Source organism: Rousettus aegyptiacus, unplaced genomic scaffold, assembly GCF_014176215.1.
Source record: "Rousettus aegyptiacus isolate mRouAeg1 unplaced genomic scaffold, mRouAeg1.p scaffold_m13_p_10, whole genome shotgun sequence".
NCBI lineage: Eukaryota > Metazoa > Chordata > Mammalia > Chiroptera > Pteropodidae > Rousettus > Rousettus aegyptiacus.
Genome location: NW_023416285.1, coordinates 2,134,015 through 2,150,809, shown reverse-complemented (window position 1 = coordinate 2,150,809; position 16,795 = coordinate 2,134,015). Strand labels below are relative to the sequence as shown.

The window sequence follows — 16,795 nt, the reverse complement described above, 5'->3', positions numbered from 1 at the left end:
GGGAGGGAGGGGGCCGGGGCCGGGACCGCGCCCTGCCCCGCGCGCCGGGCACAGCGTGAGCGGGCTCCCGCGCCCCCAACGTGGGGGCGTTTCGGCCTGCGCCGGCGTCCTGGGCTCCCCACAAGCCACGGCGGGGCTTCCACAGCAGCCCGTTCTGCTCTCGCGGTCCTGGGGCCGGCCGGAAGTCTGACGCCAGGGGTCAGCAGCGCCCCCTCCCCCCGGAGGCTCCAGGGGAGGGCCCTTCCCGCCTCCTCTGGCTTCTGGTGGCCCCGGCCACTCGCACGCTTGTGGCCACATCGCTCCAGCTTCTGCCTCCGTCTTCACGTGGCCTCCTCCCCGGGGGCCTGTGTGTCCTTTCCTGCGTCCTATGCGGACACTGGCCGTCGGGGTCAGGGCCACCTGTACAAGCCAGGACGACCTCATCTCTGTCCTCATCACCAGTACATCGGCAAAGACCCTTATTCCAAATAGGTCACACGCTAAGGTTTCAGGTGAGCACGAATTTTGGGGGGTCTACTTAACCCCCTGCACAGCCCCGGTGTGCCAGAGGGGAAACTGAGACTTGGGAAGGAGGCCCCCGGCATGAGGGGCAGCATGGGTCTCGCGGGCTGAAGTGCAGGTGTCGGCAGGGCTGCCTCCCTCCAGGGGCTGCGGGGCGCCCTATTCCTGCCTCTTCCAGCTCCTGGTGGCCCCCGGCACCCTCGGCCTGCGGCTGCGTCTCCCCCACCTCCGCCTCCCGGGTCACACGGCCTTCTCCTCTGTGTGTCTGTCGGTAACCGTCACCTCTCTCTTTGGCATTTTAGGGCTCGGCCCATAATCCAGGATCATCTCCACACCGGCATCCTGAACTTAATCCCGTCTGCAAAATCTCTTTTTTTCCCCCCAAATCAGGCACCACTCACAGGAGCCAGAATGAGGACCTGATACATTTTACAGGGGCCATTTTTAAGCCTACCACACGCGGCAACAGTTTATACGATGCGTAAACATGTAACAGAATTTTCCATCGAACGGTACTTCCCCTGATTCCTCGTCACGTGCTCTGCTATTGCTCTATTCAGCTTCTTACATAACAGACACTGCTGTGACCCACTAATCTGATTTCGTCCCCACAAATGGGTCACCACCTGCAGCATAGGAAGTTCTATCCTAACCCTACACCTGTACCCCCGCCAGGGTGGGGACCCGAGTGGAACGATCATTTAAAAAGACAGAATTCTGCTCTTTCTGCACGTGGGAAGGGGGCAGGACCGACAGGTACCTGGAAGGGCCCCCGACTCGAGGAGGTCCCGGCCACGAGGCCTCATGGACAGTCCTCCCCCTGCCGCCCACACAGCAGCCTGCATTTCACGAGCAGTCTGGCGCATCAGGTGGCTTGGGAAGTGGCCACAAAGCACAGGGAGTGCGCAGTCCAGGTGGCCTCGGTCGCCCCGCCACTGCCCTGAGCTCCATCCGCACGCGGGTGTTTCCTGGCCCCGCTCCTCCCGGCACAGCCCCTGCTCCACATCGCACCCCATCTCACTGTGATGGCCCCGCGCTGCCCACCGGCCCCGCGCTGCCCACCGGCCACGCGGCTGCCGCTGGCAACGCCCACTCGCTGCATTTGCCAGGGCCTCTCAGATGAGGAAGAAACGAGAGTCACGGCGGACGGAGAGATGGCTCTTCAAGGTGACTTCACAGCCAGGAAGACACCAACACTCCTTCAGGGACGTGAAAATTTAGGTCTGGAGGGACCTGAGACATCTGGTCCCTGGGCAAGGGTTCCCAAGGCCCAGCCTCTGCCTCTCTCAAGCACTCAACCCCTAGCGCCAGCTGCGGGCCGGACGCCCCTCCTGGACGCCCCTCCTGGACGCCCCACCTGGACGCCCCTCCTGGACGCCCCTCCTGGACGCCCCGCCTGGACACCCCTCCTGGACATCCCACCTGGACGCCCTGCCTGGACGCCCCGCCTGGACGCCCCTCCTGGACATCCCACCTGGACGCCCCGCCTGGACGCCCCGCCTGGACGCCCCGCCTGGACGCCCCGCCTGGACGCCCCGCCTGGATGCCCCGCCTGGACGCCCCTCCTGGACCTCACGGTCTGAAGAGAGAATGCCATGCTCGTTGCGTCCTCTTCCACTCACCACTCCCCACCCCCACCTGTGCCACGTGTCATGCCCGATACCCTCACCCCGGGGGCTGGCTCACCTTCTGCAACCCTGCGAGACTTAGGTTTGCCACCAGCTCCATCGCTCAGCAGCTGTGTGACCTTGGCCCTCAGGCTTTACCTCCCCCGAGCCTCGGTTTCCTCCTCTGGAGATGGGGTGCCTGCCTGCCGGACAGTGGGTACACCACATGAGAGAAGATATGTGACAGCTGCCTGGCCCTCGCCTGGTGCAGGGTGGGCACTTGGTAACTGGCACCGTTCCCCATTCCTGACTATTAGTTCCCCGTGGCCGCCATAACAGAAGACCGTACACCAGGGGCTTCAACAGCAGAAGTATACTCTTTCCCGGTTCCCGAGGCTGGAGGTCCCGCGTCGCGGGGCTGGCAGGGCCGGGCTCCCTCCGAAACCCGCAGGGGAGGGCCACTTCCTGCTTCTTCCAGCTCTGGGGGTAACTGGTGCTCCTTGGCCTGTAGCCGCTTCAGCCTCTGCCTCTGTGGTCACGTGGCCATCCTCTCTGTCTGTCTGCGTCCTCCCCTCCTCTTGTCATGGTGGATCAGGGCCCAGCCTACCCCGCGTGACCTCATCCTACCGAGTTACACCTGCGGCGGCCCTATGTCCAAGTCGAACCTTATCCGGAGGTTCCGGCGTGAGGGCTTTAGCCACGGGTCTGGCGCCCCCTGAGGTAGAGAACACACAGGGACCCCCGAGGAATCCACCAGGAGCCGGCTGCTGCGGGATCGCAGACGTCACAGGCGGGGCTCGTCGTCAGACGGAGCTTCTGCGTCCCCATTCAGAGACCCCCACCCTCCTCTGCCACCGTGCCCCACAACACACCTGCACGCCGCCTCCGACGTCCCCGCCCTCCCCACCGCCCCCACCCCCTCCCAGGCCCCGTCGGCAATGCCACCCCACGCTCGGATCAAGAGCGATTCGTCACCCTGCCTGACTAAACACAGCCGCCTCCCCTACCCGCCTCCTGAGTCCACAACTCAGGCGAGCAGCCCCACAGGAAAATAAGCAAAGGCGGGAACAGGAAATTCACAGAAACGCCAACGGCCTGGAAATGTGGACGAATGTTCGCGGGCGCCCGAGGACCGAGGAGGGAGAGCGGGGAGGCGCCCGGCCCCCATCCGTTGGGCAAATGTGGAAAGACTGACTGGGCTAGGAGGGGTCGGGGACGAGGGGCTCTCGTGCTCCTTTGGGAAGGGTGTACATTGGGGCCACCGCTGGGCAAGCAGCGGTCACTCCCGTCTACCAGCTCCGCCTCCAGGAACAGTTCTCACGGGTCTGTGCGCATGGTGCAGACGCACGTGTGAGAATTCCCACCTCCACTGGGCGCACACAGGGCGTGAGGAACACCGGAGAGCACACGGGACCCACGTGCCTCCCGAGGGGCCTGCGAGTCACCCAGGCAGCCTCTCGCCAGAAAGGCTCGTCCTGGATCCCGTCACCAAGGACAAGCCCGAGCCAGACGGTGGGATGGCCCTCAGCGGGACACAAAAGAAGAGAAGGGGAAAAGCGGGAAGAACATTCTAGAATAAAGGTGATGACAGACGCCGAGACAAGATAACGGACCGCGGTGTGCGGTCCTAGACTGGCTCCTGGCGGGGAAAAGACAAACGGCGTCTGGAAGGATGCCCGGGGCGGGGGTGGGCCCGTGGGCTGGACGCGGGCGACGCTCTGGTGCCCAAGTGCGCTGGGCCCCCAGAGGGCGAAGCGCCAGGATGCGACTCACTCTGAAATGGGTCAGAAAAGGGAGCGAAAGGGCCGAACGCTGCGAAATGCCGGCGCCGGCACAGGCACACGGAGCGGCGCGAGCTGCTTGCTCTGCTGTACGTCCCTCCCCCACCTCCTCTACGCGCTCGACACTTTTCAAAATAAAAAGTTGGTGGGAAACTGATGAAGAAAACGATGCCGGCGGAGCTAGGACAGGGCACGAGCTGCCCCTTGACCCTCACGGACTCTGGGAGGCAACTGAGTGACAGACAGACCTTGGGCTTAGAACACCTGGCTTTGCAATGGAGGCGACCCTCTCCTCTCCCAGACCTGCTCCCCATCCGTACTCAGACCTGGCAAACACACGCATGCACACACTCACACATGCACGCACACACGTGTGCATGCATGGACACGTGCACGCATGCATTCATGCATGCACACATCTGCAACACATGCACTCATACATGCAAATGCGCAAACACACGCACACATGCGCACACATGCATACATGCACATGACATGTGCGCATAATGCAGTCGTGTGTGCACTGCGCACATGTGCGCATGTGTGTGCATGCATGCACACTTGTCACACATGCACATGTGGTGCACGCATGCGCACATGTGCACACGTGTGCATGTGTGGACATGCACTCATGCATGTCCATACACGCACCTGCAACACACATACACCCACGTGCACATATACATACATGTGCATACACACATGCACACATGCATGTGCGCACATATGCGCACAGGCATAATCGCACACCTGCACACACATGCGCACGCACACCTGCACGCACACCTGCACACACACCTGCAACACACACAGCCGATCGCCTGTTCCTTGTCTCTGAGTGTCAGTCCCCGCATCCCAGGGGTGCCACCCAGCCCGACGCACCTCGTTCGGCCCAGCCCAGGGCAGGGCGAAGAGAGGCCTCTTTTCTCATTGAGGTCAATGTCAACGCCTGCTGCCCTGGGGACACGTCCCCAAGGTCAGTACACCTGATCTCAAGCTCGGCTGAAGGGCCCTGCCCCAGCCCCTTCCCCAACCCCACAGAGCAGGACGGGCCTGGGCTGGGCACAGGCGGCCCCGGGCTCAGGCCACAGCTTTGCCTTGTGCCGGCCGTGACCTCGGCCGCCCTGTTCCCCTCAATCCCTGGAGCCCGAAGTATTTCTGAGGATTCTGGGGAAACCCAAAGCCAGTAAGAGACACGCAAGGGCTCAGCAGAGTAATGGACCCCAGCAAACGTGAGCTGCAACCCCATGGGTTCCCGGGCCCATGCGTCGGGCCCAGCCTTGCCCGCAGTCCATCCCCAGCCTGTCTTCCTCCTGGATGGACAGCGGCCCCGTGGGCCTCCTTCAGAGCACCCCCTGCAATTCACCTCCCGTCGCCCAGGGAGGTGGCCTTTGACAAACATGAGTGCCGTTTGGCCGGTTTGCTCGAGCAGGTGATGAATGTCACATCACTCCGCTGCCTCAGGCCGCTGCGGGGAGGGCACACGACAGAGGCTTCTACTCAGAGAAGGTCTTCGAGTCCTAAGGGAAAGGAGAATCTGCCACAACGTGCTAGCGGCACCGGCCGGCCGGCCGTATCCAGAGCCTTGAAATTTCTTCCGCCCACACGCTCAGGGCCAAGCCTTCTGAACCTCCGACCCTGCAGCCTGAGCACCGAGCAGCCCTGTCATCATGGACACGGGATGGAGCAGCAGCGGCCAGCAGGCGGCCGAGTGCCCGCAGACCCCGGCCGCGCGAGCCGTCCCCTCTCCCGGCGGCTGCGGCCCCGAGTCAGGTGGTGCTGTGGGAAACAGGAGATTCTATTCCTGGCCTGACCCCCTTTCCCTGAACTGGGACAGTGTGGCCGGGCTGCTGCCAGGGTCTCAGCACTTCCGGGGAACAGGGACCCCACGGGCCTCATCTTGCCACCGCGACATCGCCCGGCTGAGCCAGGTACCGAGGGCACCAACGCGTGGGTGAGCGCTGTGGCCGTCTGCCCCGGCCCTCCACCCCGGAGGCCCCGGGCACGTGTCCCCGTCACCATGGATCACGCTCGCCACCCCAGGGCCTGAAGAGCTGCCGGATGTAACGAGATGTTATAAAGCCCGAGAGGCCACTCTGCCCCATGCCATCTGCGAGCCCCGAATGAAATGACACAAGGGGTGTGGGTGGCGGGCGACTCGGCTGTGTGGGAGGGAGGGGCCCGGGCTTCCGGACCAGGGGCCTCGCCGGCACCCCGGGCCCTCCCCCCTGCACAGCTGGAGGAGGGTGGCGCTCGCCCTCGGGCCCCTGCCCTCCCAAGGGCCAGGCCCAGCACCCCCGATCACGGGGCCGGGGTCCTCCGGGCGGGTCGGCCCGGCACGGCCCTGGAAGTGCACATGCCCGGGCATTTCCCCAGCCCTGCCGGAACGCCCGGGAGCCTGCATTTCGCAGAGCCACCGTCTCCAGGCTCCCTCTCTGCCTCTCCTCTCCAGGTGCTGAGGCTCACGGCTCCTCGCATCGTCACTGAGCACCCACTGCTAGCAAGGCGCCATGCTAGGGGCCAGGGGACCACAGGGCACGAGAGGCAGGCGGGCTGTGGGGCCGTGCGTGTGCCCAGTACCTTGCCCAGGGCCCAGCCTGGGGCAGAGGCACAGACGCTCCCTCCGCCCTCGCCTCCGGGGTTCTCCACCTGTTGCCGGATGTCCTTGTCCCATTGCTTTGTTTGGCTAACACCTACTTGGTTGCTGTCACCTCCTCCGGGAAGCCTGCCAGGATTTCTCTCTCACAGCGGGTTCACTAACTGCCTTCTCTGTCCCCACAGTCTCCCTGAGAAGCGCTTTCTCCACGTGTGTTTTCCTTGTGCACTGTCTGCCATCCTCATTAGGCTGGGAGCTCGGGGAGGAGCCATCGGAGTCACCTCGGCACCTGACCAGCGGATGGATACGCACCACGTCCGCCACCACCTCTGCTGTGGCTGCGCGTTAGAGGCTGCGACTGTCCCTAAGACCCAGAGTGGGAGCCTGCCTTCGGGAGGGGGGGTCTTCTGAGAAGGGGGTGTCCTTCCCGGCGTCAGTCACCCCAGGGAGAGGCAGGTCCTCACAGAGGACATAGGACCTGGAGGGCAGTTCAGGGGGAAGACACCCCGCCTCCTGCAGGCTGACACATGGCTAGGAGGTGGGCGAGCCCACCCCCACATCCGGAGCAGAGCCCTGCTGAGCTCTCCTGCTGGTCTGCGGGGGTACCCCTCAGAGTCGGGGGACGGGGTGGAGTCCAAGCTCAGAGCCAGGCATCGGCGGGTGGGGGTGGGGTGGGGCGGGGCCTGCGCCTTGAGGTGGGGGCAGAATGACCCCCAAGACCCCGGCCTCCGCCTCGGAAGCCGGAAGCCGTGGGTCCTGTTTTAAGTAAGAAAGTGGGGGGGCGTCTCCATCAGCCGTCAGGATGTCGTCCCCACCACGGCTCCCTGGTGCTGACATCTCGTCCCAGGCCAGGCGGCCCCCGAGCAGGCGCCAGGCTCGGTGCCGGGCGAGGTGTGCAGGAGCCTGAGGCTCCCGGGAGAGCCGGATGGCGCCGCCCACATTCGATGCAGGTGGGGGGGCGGCGGGGTGAGGGAGGGGGGCATGCAGCAGACGCCCGGACTCTGGAAAGAGGCTACCTGAGATCAAATGCCACTTTACGGTGACCAGCTGGGGACTCAGGGGAGGCTTCTCCGTGTCCCCACTGTAACGCGGGCAGTCACGGCGGCCACTGCGGCGGAGCCGAGGGGCTAAGTGAGTGACCCTCGTCCAGCGGCGTCACCGCGGCTGCAACCGCCGGTCCCACCACCCACGGGAGCCTCTCGCCGAGAAGAGAAGCCGGAGCTCTCGGGAAAGTGCGCCGATGCTCCCCGGTTCCCAGAAGCACCAGCAGGGAGACACGTGCCCTCGGGGGAGGCAGCATGGGGGTGTCCGGGGAGCTGGGCAGGCCGGGCTGAACCCCGCCGCCCCGCCTTTACCAGCCACGTGACCTTGGGCGGGTCACACCGCCTCCCACTCTGAACGCCCTCATCTGCAAAACAGCCCCATCCCACAGGGACCTGTGGCAGCGGAGGTGGAGCCTGCCCAGCCCCTCCCCCACGCCTGGCGCTGCCAGACGCCCCGTAAATGACAGACATTGATCTTCATTTGGTAAATCAATTGCTCCCTGGAGATGGGAGCTCGGTGGGCAGCGGGGTGGGGGCCAGGGCTCCTGAGGTTCAGGCGCACACCTGCATAGATTGAGCTCTCTGCCAGAGCCCACGGGGTGCAGGCATCCCAGCTGGGGACACAGACCCTCAGACCGGCTCCCGATGCCCAGCGTAACTCGACTCTCTCTAGGGCAACTCGCTCTCATTCACTGTCGAGTCACCGCAACGGCGTGCACGTGTGCTCACACGCGTGTGCTCAGACACGTGTCCAATTCCTGCGCCAGTAACATATCGATGCCACTCACGGCCCTGGCTCCATGGGGAGGGTCACCTCCCAAAATAGCCAGTGCTGTCCCTCCGCACCAGTGGCCGGCGCCAGTGACAGCTGCTCTCCGATCAAGCCTCCTGGAGAAAACCCTGCCCCTGCATGTCTCACAATGAGTCAGCAGGAAAAAATTAAACAGCAAAGCGTTCGGGGGAAAGGGGGCGCTGCCCCTGGCCCTGCGGCACTTTGATGATTTTTCTTCTAGTGTCTTTTTCCTGCATGTTTTGGAGAGAGGAAAGTGTGTGTAAAATCCTGGATCCTGCACACCTCACTTGCCAGCAGCACGGACACACGCGTGTTACGAATCCTTCACAGTCACCTTAATAACTGCATCATAGTCCATCCTCTTGCAGAAGGTCTCAAAGTGTGGTCTGGGGACCCCTGGGGACCCCCCGAGACCCGGTCAGGGGTCGGCCGGGCCAAAACCACTTTCATAATGAGATTAAGATGTGATTTTCCTGTTGACTCTGTTCTCTCCCGAGAGTCCAACGGAACTGTCCGGAGGCCACAGGACGGGTGACCTCACGGCTGACCGAACACAGACCAGACGTGGGACTCCAGCTGCCGTCCATTAAGCCAGATATTAATGAGATTTGCCAAACTGTCCAGCAATGCCGGTCTGTTCGCTGAAAAGGCTCACATGGTAACATACAAAGACCTACTATTCTGCTTCAATGAATTAACAAATATTTTAGGATTTCCCCATTTTGATTTTTAATACCGTAAATATCAACACAGCCCACTTCGACAAAAGCTATTGCGGGTCCTCAATAAGTCTGCACGGCCGGGGTCCCCAGCCCTAAGGGTTCGGGAGCCGCTGCTACGGGCAGAGAGCCATCTGCTCACCCAGCGCTCTGTGGCTGGGCGCGATGTGCCCCCTCAGAGCGTCCGGTGCCCCCTACGTTACTGGGTGCTTTAACTCCTCTTAGTTCCTTCAAAGACTGCTGGCTGGGCCTCCCACTGTGCCCCAAGCAAGCTGCTCAGCAAAGGCACAGGCAGAGAGGGATTGTGGGGTGTGGGGCGATGGGGGCCGAGGGAGGAAGGGGAGAGGCAGCTCACCTGGCAGACGAAGTTCTCAGGTAGCCTCGCAGGGCTCAGAGGGGCCCAGAGTGGCCAGAGGGGAGAGAATCAGCAGGCGGGATAAGAGGGCTGGCAGGGAGAGCGATCGTGTCTGGGGGGACCCCCGACTGGATTCTGGGCAGCCTGGGGAGCACCAACCGCGGTCCCCGCTCTCCGTTTCTCAGCACGCGCAGTCACTGCCCACCCTCGTTACACCTCACGCCTGTGCTGCACCCCACGCCTGCCCCGCGCTGCACCCCAAACCCATGCTGCACCCACGCCTGCCCCGCGCTGCACCCCAAACCCATGCTGCACCCACGCCTGCCCCGCGCTGCACCCCAAACCCATGCTGCACCCACGCCTGCCCCGCGCTGCACCCCAAACCCATGCTGCACCCACGCCTGCCCCGCGCTGCACCCCAAACCCATGCTGCACCCCACGCCTGCCCTGCGCTGCACCCCAAGTGCGCACTGCACCCCGAGCCCATGCTGCAACACCCCGCCCCCGAACCCATCAGAGCCAGGGAGGTGCCTGGCGCACACGGCACATTTCCCGATTTCCTAGCAGAGCGGATGAGTGGAGGGAATTGGTAATTGTGAGTCTTCACCCCACGACGTCTCCTCGAGCTAGGCAGATGAGGCCCAGTCTCAGAGCTGGAGGGGATCCCCTGGATCAGAACCGCCAGGGGGCCTCAAAGGCCCGTGAGCCAACCTGGGCTCACTCAGCACGGAGAGTCGGACTGCTGGACTTGGGCTCCCCACGGCCCGGGGTGCCCCCAGAGCTAGACCTCCAGAGCCGGCAATGTGGGCGACTCACGACGACCCTGACGCTGGGGGTCCAGGCGCCTCAGAGCTCAGGGCGGGCAGGTCCGCAGAGGGAGCACGAGAATCCGTGCCTCGGTGAGCATTCCAGACGGTGCGACCCACCGCACCCCCGTCCTGCGCCTGGGAATGCCAGCATTGCGGAGCATCACACGGGGAGTGGCTGCTCCCCCATCCGACGCCCCCTCCTGGGTCCCCACTCCTCACTCACTCACTCCCTGGGTTGGCCTCCTGCACCCAAGTCCCCAGTCACACGGGACCCTGAAATGAAACAGCCACAGGATGCGGGGACCGGGTCATCGTCAAGCATTTGAAATTCGCTGCTGAGCTGAAGAGCGCCTCGGGGGTGGTCCTTGCCACGCCAAGAAGGAACTTCATACCCAAGTGCAGCACCAGCTGGAGACTTGGAGACGTCATTTTCAGTAAGATCCTGGGGCTGCAGTCCGAGGTGGAGCAGGGGGTCTGACAGGCTTGGGGCTGAGCCCTCGACCCAGAATGACGGCCCACAGACGGGGAGGCTGAGCGCGAGGCGAGGGCCTGAGCCCGGCCCTCGTCCCTCCATCCGCTGGACAGGTGTTCGTGGAGGAGCTGACGCAGGGGGCGCGCGGGGGGGCCCCGCCCAGCCCCGCCCTGGGCACAGCCGCCCAGCAGGGGGAACCAGTGCGCTGTGCTCGGCAGTGGCGCTGGGCGCAGGTTTCTCGTTCTGCTGGCTGGATCGTGTTGCCAGATCATCTCTCCAAACCTCATCCTCGGCACGAAGAGACCGAAGCCCGCGGAGGTGCGGCGGGCGCCGCGCACAGGCGGACTGAGCAGGATGGTGTCCCAGACGCACAGGGAGGCCACTGCGGCGGAGGGCGGGGTGGGCTCTGGGGACAGGACGGAAACTGGGAACAGGGCTGGGCCGGGCTGGGCGGGGAGGGGGCAGGAGCAGGACCAGCGACGGGAGGACAAGCTGAAGCCGCACGGTGGGGCCACGCGCGGTGAGGATCCCAGGGGCCTCCAGCCAGGCCTGGGCCCCCAGGGCCCTCCCCGTGGGGCACGGCTGCCGTGACACCGGAGCAGGGTGCCCCCGACACCCGAGCAGCAGCGGCGGTGGAAACACCACGTAAGCGGAGACGCCGTGCTCGGGCGGCTCTGTCCTGTACCTGCAGCCGCCAGGCCGCTGCTCGGGGACGGCATGGCAGCTGGCACGCACCTGGCCACGCACCTGGCCAGTCCCCGCGGCATCTCACGAGAGCCTGGGGACGTCATCGGGAAGCACGGGCTGCCACGCGAACGCCACCCACGTTTCCCCATAGCGTAACTGCCAGGCGCTGGGCACCCTCGGTCCCCAGGAAGACCCCAGGGGAGGTGGCACTGGAAGCACAGAGGGGCCTCGCGACCGACGATGCCGGCGAGTGGCGGAGCTGGGGTCTGCGCCCAAGAGACCCGAGTTCGGGGGCGGCCCTGCCTCGTCCCGCCGAGGCAGCGGCACGGCGAGGCACACGAGGAAGCCGGTCCCGCAGAGGAGGGGTCTGGGGTCAGGCCTCGGGTAGTCGCTGCTGTGACGACTGCGGCTGGGCCAGGCCGAGGGCCAGTGGGGGACACCCCCCCACACAGGCTGGACCCCTCCCCTGACCAGCTGGACTTGCAGGTCTCCCCCAGACACTGACCCAGACCCCAGACGGCGCCCTGGAGGGTCCGAGTGCCCAGGCAACTTCTGCATACGGGACAGCCACACTCCCCTTTCTGGGACAGTAGGACTGGACTTTACATGAGTTTTTCAAACTCAGGACTTGATACCAGAAAGTACGCCATCTACCCCCAAACTACTCCATTGACAGGAACCAGAAATAAGCCAGGGTCTCGGGTGGCCAACTGGGAGCTGGCCCTGATGTCGGGGAACCCGGTTCGGAGCTCGGTGACGCCCAGGCCGAGGCGGCGGCTGGTTCCTGGGTGACGACTGTCCTTCCAGATGCCATTCCTGACGAGTTTCAGGGTCCGGACGATTTGTCTTCTGCTGCACCGGACTCGGGTGGAGTCACACGGGGAAACGGCGCCGGCACCTCTCCCTGCGCGACGCTCCACGGTGCTGTCCTTCCCAGCCGAGGGACAGTGGCCTTGCAGAACGGCGCCTCTCACCGAGTCACGAGCCACGGACTTCTAAACCGGGCCGCGAGCCGAGGCTTCCTCGCGTCCCCTGGATTCTTCGTGGTAAGAGAAAAGCTTGGAACATCAGGCAAGGGACGAAGCCGAGGACGGGAAAGCCGGCCCGCTCCTCCCGCCTCCGTGGGCGGCCCAGCTCGCACCTGACACCTGTCGGTCCGGCCTCCTCCCCCTGCCGGCCTCCTCCCCCTGCCGTTTCTGCAGAGCTGAGATCGGTTAAGATATGCGATTTCTGTCCTCAGCGGTTCCCTAAGTAAACTTCTGTTCAGCGCTTTCTCCTGACGTCTAAACCTCTCACACGCTGTTTTTCAATGCTCCCCCGCCCCGCCCCCAGAAAGCAGGTTTCAGAAGAATACGGAGTTTTGTTTCTTCTTGTCCACTGCTGACTCCGGGGCCGGGAGCCGGGCTTGGCACACAGTAGGCGCGTAGGGAACGTTTGCTGACTGAACGGACGATCGCATGGCCCGTGTCCTGCCACACCCCTCCGCATTCGGGCGGTTCCTCGCTTTTCAGAGGGGACCATCGCTGTGGCCACGTCCCTGCCCGCGCTTGGCTTAGGTGAAGGGCTACGTCTCTGTCCCAGATGCCGGGCCCTGCGCCAACCAGTGTCGGGGACGAGGGCTCAGGTTCTGGCTCTGCCACGTCCTCTCCTTGACCCTGGACAGCTGCTTGTCCTTCCCTGGGCCTCGGTTTCCCCTCTGGGCGGGCGGGTGTGTTTGGTGTGTGCTGGGGCACCCCCCCAGGTCCCTTCCGGCTCCGTGATGCTAGCACAGCAGCCGTGGGAACAGAAGTTGGCTGAGCCGCCTACCCGGGCTCTCCACCTGTCACGGGCTGAAATGTGTTCCCCACAAATCCACATGTTGAAACCCTGACCCCCGGGACCTCAGAATGTGACTGCGCTTGGAGATAAGCCCTTCGTAGAGGTGATTAAAGTAAAATGAGGTCATAGGGATGGGCTGTAATCCAAACATGCCTGGTGACCTTAAAAGAAGAGGTCAGGATGCAGACACACACAGAGGGACGGCCACGTGGGGACACGGGGAGAAGGTGGCCATCTGCACGCCAAGGCGAGAGGCGGCGGAGGACGAACCCTGCCCACACCTTGCCCTCGGACCTCCAGCCTCCGAGGTGTGAGAGATAAAGCGCTACAGTTTAAGGCCTGGTCTTACTCCGGAGCCCTGCTGGGGTGGCCCTGGCAGAGCGGCAGAGCCCTCTAGAACCTCTGACCCCCGGGGGATCCCGCCTCCCGGACCTGCAGGGGACATCAGCATTGGAGACGATGGGTCCAGGACCCAGGCCCGTCAGTGGCAGAGCTGGTACAGGGCCCCTCCCCGTCCCAGCCCTTTCCTGTGCCCCGCCTTGTCCCGTTGTGACCACATCATGAAGCCGCCACCACACTCGTCCTCATTGCCCAGGTCCCACCGTGTGTGGGCCAGCATGGCAGGCGAGGCCGAGGGCATCCCCCCCACACGGTGGGGAGACTGAGGCGCGGGGAACCCACAGCTGGTGCACTGGACCTGGATCCAGGCCTTCCGGTGCAGGACGCCATCCCCTGCGATTTCTCTGGCCACTCGAAATCAACACGGAACATGAGTGGCACCTGCACGGGGCCTCGCTGCCACCCGAGCCCTCTCGAAGGTGCCCTTGCTCTCGGTCTGGGGATACTCCTGAGGGGGAGCCTCCCGAAGGGGAGGTTGCCCACGTGCCTCGAGCTTTGACTGTCCGGCCCATCTGGGCAGGTGGAGACTGGACCACATGTGCCCAGCCACACCTGCTGGCGCCGAGCTCCAGGGTGATGCCGGCCTTCCACGGGGAGGGCCACGGGGGGCCTGCCCTCGATGGCAGAAGCCCCTGACTTGCGAGTTGTGCACAGTGGCCAGATATTGGCGCCAAGTGCCAGGGACAAGGGACCACACTGCTGTCCCCCGCCATGAGTGTAGAGAAAATGACTGCTATGCAAATAATGGGCTGGGGACAGATCTGGGGCATGAGGGACAGGTGGACAGCAGAACTTGCTCACTGCCACCTCTGACGGGCCGAATTAACTCAGGAAGACCAAGGTGAACTTGACCATCTAGCAACGTCCATCACGAGCTGTTATGGACCTACTGCGTGCAGGGTTTCTCACTCGCACCTTACCCTCTCCAAGGAGCCAGCAATACTGCTTCTGTGCGCCAGGAAGCCAGCTCGGGAAGGTGCCACGACGTGCCCGACCACCAGGTGGGCAGCACGGTTCAAACCCCAGTCCCCTTGCTCTTTCCGGCCATGACCCCCATGGCCCCTGTGCCCGCATACCCCGCCTCCAGGACGGCCACCAAGGTGGGGGTGGGAGGCAACATGGCTCCTTCCAGGGTGCTCCCTGATGACAGGCAGGCCACGGGTATCAATTACGGTCACAGAAAGCCCCCGATTACCCTGTGTGCACCCCACCATTACCCCCACCTCCCATTAGATAGACGTGTCCGGAGAGCCTAAGAGACCGGGGGTACCCTGCTCCCAGGCCGCCTGCACGTAGCAGGCTGGCCGTTTCGGAAACCCTCTTCCGGAGAATTCCGCCTCCCACCACCTGCCGTTTGCCTCAGCCACTGTCCCAGCGCCCACCGCCACTCCGCAGGTGCTGCCCCCCCTTCCTGGGTTGGGAGGGAGGTGATTTCCCCTGGGGGGGGGGCCTGGAAACACTGCCCCCTCAGGCGGAGAGCACACAGTGAGTGCTCACTACCTGCACACACACCCCCCAGTCTGATCCACCCCCTGGCCCACTCGTTTTCACACTGTGGCCAAGGGCCACACTGCAGTGTGGAGAGACCGGCTCAGGAAGGAACGAGGAGCCAGGGAGCACCCGGCTCAGAGTCCCCGCCCCGCCGTGGGAGCGGAGCGAGTGACTACAGCGCGTGAGCCTAAGTCGCACCCCGAGAAAAGGGGTGCCAGCCCCTCCCCACCACGGAATGTTCAGACAAGCCCTCGCCCAGAGGCCGGGCCCCAAGAGGCTCTCAAAACCAGGCCGCCTGGTCTCAGTTTCCCCAAGCGAACGAGGCGGGGCCGGCTTGTGGCGACGTGGGATTTTCCAGCGCCGCACAGAGGCGGTCATATCTGGTGGGTGCGGCGCAGGAGGCAGCAGGGGTGACGCGCCAGAGACGACGCGCGGAGATCCGGGCAAGCCACACACACCTGCCGGCTCCGCGCCCCCAAATATGCCGCAGGCGAGCCCAGGGCGTCAGGGATCGCCCCCGGCCCAGGACCTGCGCTCTGCAGGGGCCGCGCAAGGGCGGCGTCCCCTGCTGCAAAGCCCCCCGTGTCACCATCATGGCTCTTACAGTCAGGGTCTGTGGCGGCCCTGGACCTTGCCCAGACCCTGGCCGCCCCGTGCAGCCGGCGGCGACCCCCAGCCCCAGTGCAAAGCGAAGGAGTGACGCCTTCCACCCCAGCTGGCACGGTGGCAAGGGGGTCTCTAGCCCGCGCAGTAGAGCTACGCTCCGGGGGCTCAGGGCCAGGGTGCTACGCGACGGACGCTGGGGACTGCAAGACCCTGGCGCAAAAGTTGGGTGGAGCCGCTGGGCGATTTCACTGTGCTGCAGGTGCAGCTCCCTCAGCCCTTGCTGCGCCGCGACCCAGCTCCGGGCCGCGCCGGCCCCCGGTCCCCACACTCACCTGCACTCATCGCAGCAGCAGCTCGGAGGCCGGCAGTCCCGGTGCTGCTGCGGCGCGACACTCCTGCCCGCAGGTGCGGCGCCTGGCCGCGCAATCGCCGGCCGGTGCGCGCGTCGGCGGCTCCGCGAACAGCCGCGCCTGCCCGCAGCTTCGCCGCAGCCCCTCGGCGCGCCGGCCCCGCCCCCGCCCCGCCCCCAGACCGCCCGCCCCGCCCCCGCCCCGCCCCCAGACCGCCCGCCGTGCCGCCGGCGGGGCGCACCCTGGGAAGTGTAGGCGCCCCGCCCCCGCCGCCCCGCCTCCGCGCCCCGACCGCCGCACTGAAGGACCGCAAGTCCCGGCAGGCCGCGCGTCTCGGGCGTGCGCAAACGGACGACGCCTCTGCGGCCTCCCGCAGCCACTCGTGGGTCTCTACGGACCTGTCACCGCGGCCTGGCTGGAGGCCTAGCTGGAGGCCTGGCTGGTGCCAGCTCTTGGGAACCCTGAGTGGCGAGGTGGGCGCCCGAGGGGAAAGCGAGCTTGGTGCAGCTCTAGCTGAGTCGTGCAGCTGCGAGGGGTCTTGCACACCTGAGCCAACCCCCTCCTTCCCCAGAGCGCCGAGGGGAAAGCTGAGGCGGAAGCGGGACGCCGCAGGATTTGCCCACCTTCCCCGGCGAAGCTTGAGATCCGGGCGCAGGGCTCCCGACTCCAGATCTAGGGCCGCACACCCCAAGTTCCAGGCGCGCCGCTTCGACTGGCGCCTTGGTCTGGCTAGGGCAGCACCCAGGGAGGCGGCATGTCCCCTTCCCT

The 16,795-nt window shown here is 64.9% G+C and overlaps 1 protein-coding gene across 11 annotated transcripts in view; it reads right to left on the bottom strand.

The window, feature by feature from the left end:
* ABLIM2 (actin binding LIM protein family member 2) overlaps window positions 1-16,795 on the bottom strand; it is a 97,089-nt gene extending 80,294 nt beyond the window's left edge. For 10 of the 11 annotated variants that reach the window (XM_016127122.2, XM_016127123.2, XM_016127125.2 and 7 more), the window contains exon 1: window positions 16,010-16,109. In XM_016127122.2, the coding sequence (XP_015982608.1) occupies window positions 16,010-16,019 (10 nt within the window). In that variant the 5' untranslated portion in view covers window positions 16,020-16,109. Of the gene's footprint in view, window positions 1-16,009; window positions 16,110-16,650 lie in introns of those variants that run through there. The other variant, XM_036227466.1, reaches the window with a different exon arrangement.